This window comes from Salmo trutta, chromosome 12, assembly GCF_901001165.1.
Source record: "Salmo trutta chromosome 12, fSalTru1.1, whole genome shotgun sequence".
Lineage (NCBI taxonomy): Eukaryota > Metazoa > Chordata > Actinopteri > Salmoniformes > Salmonidae > Salmo > Salmo trutta.
In genome coordinates this window covers 47,074,911-47,086,921 of record NC_042968.1, presented here as the reverse complement: position 1 = coordinate 47,086,921, position 12,011 = coordinate 47,074,911, and the positions used below count along the sequence as shown (strand labels likewise).

At 53.6% G+C, this 12,011-nt stretch overlaps 1 protein-coding gene across 3 annotated transcripts in view; it reads right to left on the bottom strand.

The window, feature by feature from the left end:
• Positions 1 to 10,754, bottom strand: part of LOC115203674 (leucine-rich repeat-containing protein 28) — a 14,072-nt gene extending 3,318 nt beyond the window's left edge. For 2 of the 3 annotated variants that reach the window (XM_029768599.1, XM_029768600.1), the window contains exons 1-7: positions 10,467 to 10,753; positions 10,165 to 10,205; positions 9,084 to 9,121; positions 7,916 to 8,053; positions 6,991 to 7,197; positions 3,044 to 3,146; positions 2,320 to 2,498 (exon numbers count right to left, since the gene is read on the bottom strand). In XM_029768599.1, the coding sequence (XP_029624459.1) occupies positions 2,320 to 2,498; positions 3,044 to 3,146; positions 6,991 to 7,197; positions 7,916 to 8,053; positions 9,084 to 9,121; positions 10,165 to 10,205; positions 10,467 to 10,634 (874 nt within the window). In that variant the 5' untranslated portion in view covers positions 10,635 to 10,753. Of the gene's footprint in view, positions 1 to 2,319; positions 2,499 to 3,043; positions 3,147 to 6,990; positions 7,198 to 7,915; positions 8,054 to 9,083; positions 9,122 to 10,164; positions 10,206 to 10,466 lie in introns of all 3 variants that reach the window. The other variant, XM_029768598.1, reaches the window with a different exon arrangement.
• Between the last annotated feature and the right edge of the window lie 1,257 nt (positions 10,755 to 12,011).

Sequence of the window (12,011 nt, the reverse complement as noted above, 5' to 3'; positions counted from 1 at the left end):
CTGGGGGTTAGTGACAGGCCACAGCCGGATGCCTGGGGGTTAGTGAGACCACAGCGGGATGCCTGGGGGTTAGCGACAGACCACAGCAGGACGCCTGGGGGTTAGCGACAGACCACAGCAGGACGCCTGGGGGTTAGTGACAGGCCACAGCAGTAGCAGGACACCTGGGGGTTAGTGACAGGCCACAGCTGGATGCCTGGGGGTTAGTGAGACCACAGCGGGACGCCTGGGGGTTAGCGACAGACCACAGCAGGACGCCTGGGGGTTAGTGACAGGCCACAGCAGTAGCAGGACACCTGGGGGTTAGTGACAGGCCACAGCTGGATGCCTGGGGGTTAGTGAGACCACAGCGGGATGCCTGGGGGTTAGTGAGACCACAGCGGGATTCCTGGGGGTTAGCGACAGACCACAGCGAGACGCCTGGGGGTTAGCGACAGGCCACAGCCGGATGCCTGGGGGTTAGTGAGACCACAGCGGGATGCCTGGGGGTTAGCGACAGACCACAGCGGGACGCCCGGGGGTTAGCGACAGGCCACAGCCGGATGCCTGGGGGTTAGTGAGACCACAGCGGGATGCCTGGGGGTTAGTGAGACCACAGCGGGATGCCTGGGGGTTAGCGAGAGACCACAGCGGGATGCCTGGGGGTTAGTGACAGACCACAGCGGGATGCCTGGGGGTTAGTGAGACCACAGCGGGATGCCTGGGGGTTAGTGAGACCACAGCGGGATGCCTGGGGGTTAGTGAGACCACAGCGGGATGCCTGGGGGTTAGTGAGACCACAGCGGGATGCCTGGGGGTTAGTGAGACCACAGCGGGATGCCTGGGGGTTAGTGAGACCACAGCGGGATGCCTGGGGGTTAGCGACAGACCACAGTGGGATGCCCGGGGGTTAGCGACAGGCCACAGCCGGATGCCTGGGGGTTAGTGAGACCACAGAGGGATGCCTGGGGGTTAGTGACAGACCACAGCGGGATGCCTGGGGGTTAGTGACAGACCACAGCGGGATGCCTGGGGGTTAGTGACAGACCACAGCAGGATGCCTGGGGTTAGTGTGGTGTGAAAGAATGGCGCCGGAGGGGACAACCAGAAGCCATGGATTACAAGCAACATCCTCACTGAGCTAAAGGCTAGAGCTGACGCTAAGGAGCGGGACGCAAATCTGGACACTGAGAAGAAATCCCGCTATGTCCTCCGACGAACCATCAATCCGGCAAAGTGTCAATACTGGACTAAGATGGAATCCTACTACACCGACATTGATGCTTGTTGGATGTGGTGGGGCTTGCAAACTATCACGGATAACAAAGGGAAACCCAGCCACGAGCTGCCCAGTGAAGCAAGCTTTACCAAACTAACTAAATGCCTTCTTTGCTCGCTTTGAGGCAACACTGAATCATGCATGAGAGCACAAGCTGTTCCGGATGACGGTGTGATCACGCTCTCTGTGTGCAATGTATGGTTTCAGTGTGCGATGTATGGTTTCAGTGTGCGATGTCTCGTTTCAGTGTGCGATGTCTCGTTTCAGTGTGCGATGTCTCGTTTCAGTGTGCGATGTCTCGTTTCAGTGTGCGATGTCTCGTTTCAGTGTGCGATGTCTCGTTTCAGTGTGCGATGTCTCGTTTCAGTGTGCGATGTCTCGTTTCAGTGTGCGATGTCTCGTTTCAGTGTGCGATGTCTCGTTTCAGTGTGCGATGTCTCGTTTCAGTGTGTGAAAGTACTGTCCCCCCCCCCCCAAATGGCACCCTATTCTCTAAAAAGCAGTCCACTATATAGGAAATAGGGAGCCATTTGGGGCAGAGACAATATTCTATATTATCCCAGAGCTGATGTCACTTCCTTGTCTTCATATTCATCCCCATCGGGATGGAATCTGCTCAATGTCATATTAGAACGTCTCAAATGTTCCATAGCTGAATTTGGCGTTCCACCAGGCTCGGTGCTAAGACCCCCATTATTATTTTCCCATCTGTACAGCATCTCTATGGTGTGATGAATTAAAGGACACTTCCTGTCTCTACGGTGCGATGAATTAAAGGACACTTCCTGTCTCTACGGTGCGATGAATTAAAGGACACTTACTGTCTCTACGGTGCGATGAATTAAAGGACACTTCCTGTCTCTACGGTGTGATGAATTAAAGGACACTTCCAGTCTCTACCGTGTGATGAATTAAAGGACACTTCCTGTCTCTATGGTGTGATGAATTAAAGGACACTTCCTGTCTCTATGGTGCGATGAATTAAAGGACACTTCCTGTCCTGAAATATCAGAAGACCCAAGAGGATTAGTGTGTGTAGCTGTATCCGTGTGTCTCCTCACCTCTGAGTGGCTGTCCACTGTACATGCTGTGCAGGGCCCTCATGGCGAGCTCCTCCAGGGGGCCCACTCGCTCTGTCTCTGAGCCTATAGCCTTCACTTCAGCAGACAGATGGACAGACACATCTCCCAGAGACAGAGGCTGGGGCGCCCGGTCAGACACCTGCCCTGACAGACCACACCTGGAGACAGACAGACAGACAGACAGACAGACAGACAGACAGACAGACAGACAGACAGACAGACAGACGTCAATGTCTGAGACTCAAATCCAAATTCTGCTATAATACATTCATAGACATAGATTTATCCAATTAAGAAAAAGGTCAGTAAGGAATGAAATGCCGACACAATGGACAGACACAGACACATTCCTCCACAACAAAGCTAAAGAAAGGGACAGAGATGTGTCCTTACCCGCCACAGCCAATCACTGTGAACAGATATAAGGGTTAGGGGCTGTCCTTATCCGCTGCAGCCAATCACCGTGAACAGATATAAGGGTTAGAGGCTGTCCTTATCCGCTGCAGCCAATCACCTTGTACAGATATAAGGGTTAGGGGCTGTCCTTATCCGCTGCAGCCAATCACCGTGTACAGATAAGGGTTAGGGGCTGTCCTTATCCGCTGCAGCCAATCACCTTGTACAGATATAAGGGTTAGAGGCTGTCCTTATCCGCTGCAGCCAATCACCGTGTACAGATATAAGGGTTAGGGGCTGTCCTTACCCGCTGCAGCCAATCACCTTGTTGTACAGGTATGAAGGAAGGCCTTTGAGGTGGACGTTGTTGTCAACAAACACAAACTGCAGCTCTCTGGAACGACCCAAATCTGGAACACACACCCAGAATACAATCAGACAGGCTCATCTACCATTATCAGACAGGCTCATCTATCACTATGAGACAGGCTCATCTACCACTATCAGACAGGCTCATCTACCACTATCAGACAGGCACACCTACCACTATCAGACAGGCACACCTACCACTATCAGACAGGCACACCTACCACTATCAGACAGGCACACCTACCACTATCAGACAGGCACACCTACCACTATCAGACAGGCACACCTACCACTATCAGACAGGCACACCTACCACTATCAGACAGGCACACCTACCACTATCAGACAGGCACACCCACCATTATCAGACAGGCTCAACCAGAATACTATCAGACAGGCTCAACCAGAATACTATCAGACAGGCACACCCAGAATACAATCAGACAGGCTCAACCAGAATACAATCAGACAGGCACATCTACCACTATCAGACAGGCTCATCTACCACTATCAGACAGGCTCATCTACCACTATCAGACAGGCTCATCTACCACTATCAGACAGGCTCATCTACCACTATCAGACAGGCTCATCTACCACTATCAGACAGCCTCATCTACCACTATCAGACAGCCTCATCTACCACTATCAGACAGCCTCATCTACCACTATCAGACAGCCTCATCTACCACTATCAGACAGGCTCATCTACCACTATCAGACAGGCACACCTACCACTATCAGACAGGCACATCTAACACTATCAGACAGGCTCACCCAGAATACTATCAGACAGGCTCACTGAGAATACTAATCAGACAGGCACACCTACCACTATCGGACAGGCACACCCAGAATACAATCAGACAGGCTCATCTAGCACTATCAGACAGGCTCACCTACTACCATCAGACAGGCTCACCTACCACTATCAGACAGGCTCATCTACCACTATCAGACAGGCTCATCTACCACTATCAGACAGGCTCATCTACCACTATCAGACAGGCTCATCTACCACTATCAGACAGGCTCATCTACCACTATCAGACAGGCTCATCTACCACTATCAGACAGGCTCATCTACCACTATCAGACAGGCACACCTACCACTATCAGACAGGCTCACCCAGAATACAAATCAGACAGGCTCACCGAGAAAACTATCAGACAGGCACCCCCAGAACACAATCAGACAGGCACACCTACCACTATCAGACAGGCACACCTACCACTATCAGACAGGCACACCTACCACTATCAGGCAGGCACACCTACCACTATCAGGCAGGCACACCTACCACTATCAGACAGGCTGATCTATCAACAGTCAATGGATGCCTCTGTAATCCCTGACTGGTCTAACTACTACAGCGCCCATACCTCCCTGGCTGGCTGGCTGGCTGCCCATACCTCCCTGGCTGGCTGGCTGGCTGCCCATACCTCCCTGGCTGGTCTAATTACTACAGTGGCACATGGTTGGCCCATGGGAGAGCCACGCTTCCCTACACCTGAGCTAGCACTGGCCCAGTAAAACACACAGCCTCCCTGGCTGGCTGGCCGCCCATACCTCCCTGGCTGACTGGCCGCCCATACCTCCCTGGCTGGCTGGCTGGCCGCCCATACCTCCCTGGCTGGCCGCCCATGGCTGGCTGGCTGGCAGGCCGCCCATGGCTGGCTGGCTGGCCGCCCATACTTCCCTGGCTGGCTGGCCGCCCATACCTCCCTGGCCGGCCGGCCGTCCGCCCATACCTCCCTGGCCGGCCGGCCGTCCGCCCATACCTCCCTGGCCGGCCGGCCGTCCGCCCATACCTCCCTGGCCGGCCGGCCGTCCGCCCATACCTCCCTGGCCGGCCGGCCGTCCGCCCATACCTCCCTGGCCGGCCGGCCGTCCGCCCATACCTCCCTGGCCGGCCGGCCGGCCGCCTATACCTCCCTGGCTGGCTGGCCGCCCATACCTCCCTGGCCGGCCGGCCGGCCGCCCATACCTCCCTGGCCGGCCGCCCATACCTCCCTATACCTCCATGGCCGGCCGGCCGGCCGCCCATACCTCCCTGGCTGGCTGGCCGCCCATACCTCCCTGGCTGACTGGCCGCCCATACCTCCCTGGCTGACTGGCTGGCCGCCCATACCTCCCTGGCTGGCTGGCTGGCCGCCCATACCTCCCTGGCTGGCCACCCATACCTCCCTGGCTGGCCGCCCATGGCTGGCTGGCTGGCAGGCCGCCCATGGCTGGCTGGCTGGCAGGCTGGCAGGCCGCCCATGGCTGGCTGGCTGGCAGGCCGCCCATGGCTGGCTGGCTGGCCGCCCATACCTCCCTGGCCGGCCGGCCGGCCGCCTATACCTCCCTGGCCGGCCGGCCGCCCATACCTCCCTGGCCGGCCGGCCGCCCATACCTCCCTGGCCGGCCGGCCGGCCGCCCATACCTCCCTGGCCGGCCGCCCATACCTCCCTATACCTCCCTGGCTGGCTGGCCGCCCAAAACTCCCTGGCTGGCCGCCCATACCTCCCTGGCTGGCTGGCCGCCCATACCTCCCTGGCTGGCCGCCCATACCTCCCTGGCTGGCCGGCCGTCCGCCCATACCTCCCTGGCCGGCCGGCCGTCCGCCCATACTTCCCTGGCCGGCCGCCCATACTTCCCTGGCCGGCCGCCCATACTTGCCTGGCCGGCCGGCCGGCCGCCCATACCTCCCTGGCCGGCCGGCCGGCCGCCCATACCTCCCTGGCCGGCCGGCCGCCCATACCTCCCTGGCCGGCTGGCCGCCCAAAACTCCCTGGCTGGCCGCCCATACCTCCCTGGCTGGCTGGCCGCCCATACCTCCCTGGCTGGCCGCCCATACCTCCCTGGCTGGCCGGCCGTCCGCCCATACCTCCCTGGCCGGCCGGCCGGCCGCCCATACCTCCCTGGCCGGCTGGCCGCCCAAAACTCCCTGGCTGGCCGCCCATACCTCCCTGGCTGGCTGGCCGCCCATACCTCCCTGGCTGGCCGCCCATACCTCCCTGGCTGCATACCTCCCTGGCTGGCTGGCTGGCCGCCCATACCTCCCTGGCTGGCTGGCCGCCCATACCTCCTTGGCTGGCCGGCCGGCCGCCCATACCTCCCTGGCTGGCTGGCCGCCCATACCTCCCTGGCTGGCTGGCTGGCCGCCCATACCTCCCTGGCTGGCTGGCTGGCCGCCCATACCTCCCTGGCTGGCCGCCCATACCTCCTTGGCTGGCCGGCCGGCCGCCCATACCTCCCTGGCTGGCCGGCCGGCCGCCCATACCTCCCTGGCTGGCCGGCCGCCCATACCTCCCTGGCTGGCTGGCCGCCCATACCTCCCTGGCTGGCTGGCTGGCCGCCAATACCTCCCTGGCTGGCTGGCTGGCTGCCCATACCTCCCTGGCTGGCTGGCTGTGGTGACCTCTGACCCCATACTAACCTAGGGGTAGAGAGGTGAGTTGGTTAGCAGCCATACTGAGCTCGTTGAGGCTGTGGAGCTGGCCCTACACCTGAGCTAGCACTGGCCCAGTAAAACACACAGCCTCCCTGGCTGGCTGGCCGCCCATACCTCCCTGGCTGGCTGGCCGCCCATACCTCCCTGGCTGGCTGGCCGCCCATACCTCCCTGGCTGGCTGGCTGGCCGCCCATACCTCCCTGGCTGGCTGGCTGGCCGCCCATACCTCCCTGGCTGGCCGCCCATACCTCCCTGGCTGGCTGCCCATACCTCCCTGGCTGGCCGCCCATACCTCCCTGGCTGGCTGGCTGGCTGCCCATACCTCCCTGGCTGGCTGGCTGGCTGTGGTGACCACTGACCCCATACTAACCTAGGGGTAGAGAGGTGAGTTGGTTAGCAGCCATAGTGAGCTGGTTGAGGCTGTGGTGACCTCTGACCCCATACTAACCTAGGGGTAGAGAGGTGAGTTGGTTAGCAGCCATACTGAGCTCGTTGAGGCTGTGGAGCTGGCAGAGCTGTCTGGGGAAGCTGGTCAGGTTGTTCCTGTCAGCAGTGAGACACTGGAGAGACAGACACTGGTGCAGCCGCTCTGGGAGACACACCAACACATTTCTACTGACATCCAGGGTCTCTAGGTCACACAGGGCTCCAATCTCTGTGTGTGAGAGAAGAGAAAGAGGTCACACAGGGCTCCAATCTCAGTTAGGACACAGAGACAGAGACACAGAGACAGACAGAGAGAGAGACAGAGACAGACAAAGAGACAGAGACCCAGAGAGAGCCAGAGAGACCCAGAGAGAGCCAGAGAGAGACACACAGGCAGGTATTTCAGCTGGTTGTTGGCCAGTCTTACCTGGAGGCAGGTATTTCAGCTGGTTGTTGGCCAGTCTTACCTGGAGGCAGGTATTTCAGCTGGTTGTTGGCCAGTCTTACCTGGAGGCAGGTATTTCAGCTGGTTGTTGGCCAGTCTTACCTGGAGGCAGGCATTTCAGCTGGTTGTTGGCCAGTCTTACCTGGAGGCAGGCATTTCAGCTGGTTGTTGGCCAGTCTTACCTGGAGGCAGGTATTTCAGCTGGTTGTGGGCCAGTCTTACCTGGAGGCAGGTATTTCAGCTGGTTGTGGGTCAGTCTTACCTGGAGGCAGGTATTTCAGCTGGTTGTTGGCCAGTCTTACCTGGACGCAGCTATTTCAGCTGGTTGTTGGTCAGTCTTACCTGGAGGCAGGCATTTCAGCTGGTTGTGGGCCAGTCTTACCTGGAGGCAGGTATTTCAGCTGGTTGTGGGCCAGTCTTACCTGGAGGCAGGTATTTCAGCTGGTTGTTGGTCAGTCTTACCTGGAGGCAGGTATTTCAGCTGGTTGTTGGTCAGTCTTACCTGGAGGCAGGCATTTCAGCTGGTTGTTGGCCAGTCTCAGGTGTCGTAGGGACCTCAGCCTGCCGATCTCTGGACAGATGACTTGCAGAGCGTTGTCACTCAGGTCTAAAGACTGCAGCCTGGACAGGTTACCTATAGCTGAAGACAGGACAGGTTACCAACAGCTGAGGACAGGTTACCTACAGCTGAGGACAGGTGGATCCCCATTAGTTCCTGCCAAGGCAGCAGCTACTCTTCCTGGGGTTTATTATGGATCCCCATTAGTTCCTGCCAAGACAGCAGCTACTCTTCCTGGAGTTTATTATGGATCCCCATTAGTTCCAGCCAAGGCAGCAGCTACTCTTCCTGGGGTTTATTATGGATCCCCATTAGTTCCTGCCAAGGAAGCAGCTACTCTTCCTGGGGTTTATTATGGATCCCCATTAGTTCCTGTCAAGGCAGCAGCTACTCTTCCTGGGGTTTATTATGGATCCCCATTAGTTCCTGCCAAGGCAGCAGCTACTCTTCCTGGGGTTTATTATGGATCCCCATTACTTCCTGCCAAGGCAGCAGCTACTATTCCTGGGGTTTATTATGGATCCCCATTAGTTCCTGCCAAGGCAGCAGCTACTCTTCCTGGGGTCCAGCAACATTAAGGCAGTTTATTATTTATTTTAAACATTACATTTCACAACACATTAAGTGTGTTCCCTCAGACCACTACTCTACTACCACATATCTATAATACAAAATCCATGTGTACGTGTGTATAGTGCATATGTTATTGTGTGTATGTATGCATGTGTCTGTGCCTATGTTTGTGTTACTTCACAGTCCTCGCTGTTCCATATTTAAATCTGATTCTACTGCTGCATCAGTTACCTGCTGTGGAATAGAGTTCCCTCTAGTCACAGCTCTGTGTGCTGTGGAATAGAGTTCCATCTAGTCATGGCTCTGTGTGCTGTGGAATAGAGTTCCATCTAGTCATGGCTCTGTGGAATAGAGTTCCATCTAGTCATGGCTATGTGTGCTGTGGAATAGAGTTCCATCTAGTCATGGCTCTGAGTGCTGTGGAATAGAGTTCCATGTAGTCATGGCTCTGTGTGGTACCGACAAGGTGTTGAATGTAAGTAACTCAGTATAACAGTACCAGCCTCTTCTAAATGACTGAGTATTGTTGAGAAATCACCTTCAGGAACATAGGTTATATTGTTGGAATGCAGATACCTTGAAGAGACAAAGAACAATGACACTTTAAAGATTGACAAGTAAAAAGTACCAAACATGTTGAAGACCACAGCGGTTAATTACTTTCCCAAAATATAATGCATCTGGAACTGTATTGCCATCTAGTGGACGCAGAAAAACGGCTGGTCCAACAGTTCCTATGCATTCCTGCCCCGATGTCTTTCCTACAGTAAGAAAATATGCTTTTCTACACTTACAGCTCTATTAAGTAGGGGAGCTTCTATACTTACAGCTCTATTAAGTTGGGGAGCTTCTATACTTAGAGCTGTATTAAGTAGGGGAGCTTCTATACTTACAGCTCTATTAAGTTGGGGAGTTTCTATACTTGGCGCTGTATTAAGTAGGGGATCTTCTATACTTGGCGCTGTATTAAGTAGGGGATCTTCTATACTTAGAGCTCTATTAAGTAGGGGATCTTCTATACTTGGCGCTGTATTAAGTAGGGGAGCTTCTATACTTGGCGCTGTATTAAGTAGGGGATCTTCTATACTTGGCGCTGTATTAAGTAGGGGAGCTTCTATACTTGGCGCTGTATTAAGTAGGGGAGCTTCTACACTTACAGCTCTATTAAGTAGGGGAGCTTCTACACTTACAGCTCTATTAAGTAGGGGAGCTTCTACACTTACAGCTCTATTAAGTAGGGGAGCTTCTACACTTACAGCTCTATTAAGTAGGGGAGCTTCTACACTTACAGCTTTATTAAGTAGGGGAGCTTCTACACTTACAGCTCTATTAAGTAGGGGAGCTTCTACACTTACAGCTCTATTAAGTAGGGGAGCTTCTACACTTACAGCTCTATTAAGTAGGGGAGCTTCTACACTTACAGCTTTATTAAGTAGGGGAGCTTCTACACTTACAGCTCTATTAAGTAGGGGAGCTTCTATACTTAGAGCTCTATTAAGTAGGGGATCTTCTATACTTGGCGCTGTATTAAGTTGGGGAGCTTCTACACTTACAGCTCTATTAAGTTGGGGAGTTTCTATACTTACAGCTCTATTAAGTTGGGGAGTTTCTATACTTACAGCTCTATTAAGTTGGGGAGTTTCTGTGCTAGATTATCCGGCTGCAGAAAGGAGAGAAAGCATGTTTTTAGAACACAAACCACAATGCAAATGATTTGTAAAATCAGCAAACTCATCTCTTTGTTCGTTCATTGTCACGCCACAGATATAAATGACCTGCCTGCATTACTAAGACTGACTACATTACTAAGAGCCAGGCTACAGAATGAGAGCTAACCACACATAAATACTGGATCTAAACTATGCCGGACAGACACCTAGCTCTGGTCCAAGGTGTTAGGTAACAGCCCACCAGTCCGTACCAGCGTGGTGAGAGAGTTCCTCTTCATATAAAGTCTCTGTAGGAACTGTAGTCCTTCATCCTTCAGCATCTCCACGGGGAAGTTGTTCAGGTTCCTGTAGTTGAGGAACAGGTTCTTGTGACGCTCCTGTTTCGCCATGCAGATCGCTTCCTGCAGCTCAGACGCCATGGCAACAAGGAAGCACCGTCACTTCCTGTTCCTTTCCTGGTCACTTCCTGTTCCTTTCCTGGTCACTTCCTGGTCACTTCCTGTTCCTTTCCTCTGTTCCTTTCCTGGTCACTTCCTGTTCCTTTCCTGGTCACTTCCTGGTCACTTCCTGTTCCTTTCCTGGTCACTTCCTGTTCCTTTCCTGGTCACTTCCTGTTCCTTTCCTGGTCACTTCCTGTTCCTTTCCTGGTCACTTCCTGTTCCTTTCCTGGTCACTTCCTGTTCCTTTCCTGGTCACTTCCTGTTCCTTTCCTGGTCTTCTATCTAAACCACGGCTACACCTTAGACAGGAAAACAACACAGAGATGTTCCCACAATCAGACTGGGACCATGATGCATTGTTAAAGTATAAACACCTACATGTGCAATAGTTAGATACAGTAAAACACTATGTTTTATTCATAAATCAGACATACAGCTTGGTTGAGTGTCCAATACATACCGTAAGAAAGATGCTAACTATCTAGCTAGCTAGTAACGTTAGCTAGTTCTACCAGCGGTATCTTCGGTCCTACTGTACCTTGCGAGCTAACGTTAGCATAACGTTAACGTTGCTATATGCCATGCAGAGCAAGCTAACGTTAGCATAACGTTAACGTTGCTATATGTCATGCAGAGCAAGCTAACGTTAGCTGTGAGCACTTGGGTCTTCCTTAGCAATGTGCAAAACAAACAGTAAACTTATGTAAGTAGCTAGCTAGCCATGTATGAACAATTAAAACGTTTCAAAAACAGTAGCTAGCTTCTTGGAGAGCACATCTCTCAAGTGAACTGTTATCTTAGCTACTTCCTTTACCTTATCCTTGCAGAAGCAGTGTAAAGCCTCAACCCGTCCCTATAGAAACATATATTTTATCAACAAGACGAAAAAAAAGTCGACGGCGACGTCATTGACTGGCGCCCGGATGTGACTTGTTGGTCGGTTGTTGTAGTTTTTTTTTTAGGCATCCGTAACGATTCTAGCTTTAGCGACCCCGATGTTGCTCTTCCTCCAGAACCGACTGCACCAGACATCAGTATCTTTGAGACAATGTCTGGATCGTCTCAGAACATGTATACCAGTGGCATACTGAATTAAGCAGATCAGGTACAGCAAGGGTTACCAAACTTTTTCACTCTGGCCCCCCCTTCCAGCATTAGGGAACAAACATCCTTTTGCTTACATTATACACTACCAGTCAAAAGTTTTAAAACACGGAAAATTTCAAGAACTTTTAAAGTGCAGTCGCAAAAACCATCAAGAGCTAAGATGAAACTGGCTCTCATGAGGACCGCCACAGGAAAGGAAGACCTAGAGTTACCGCTGCTGCAGAGGATAAGTTCATTACAGTTACTAGC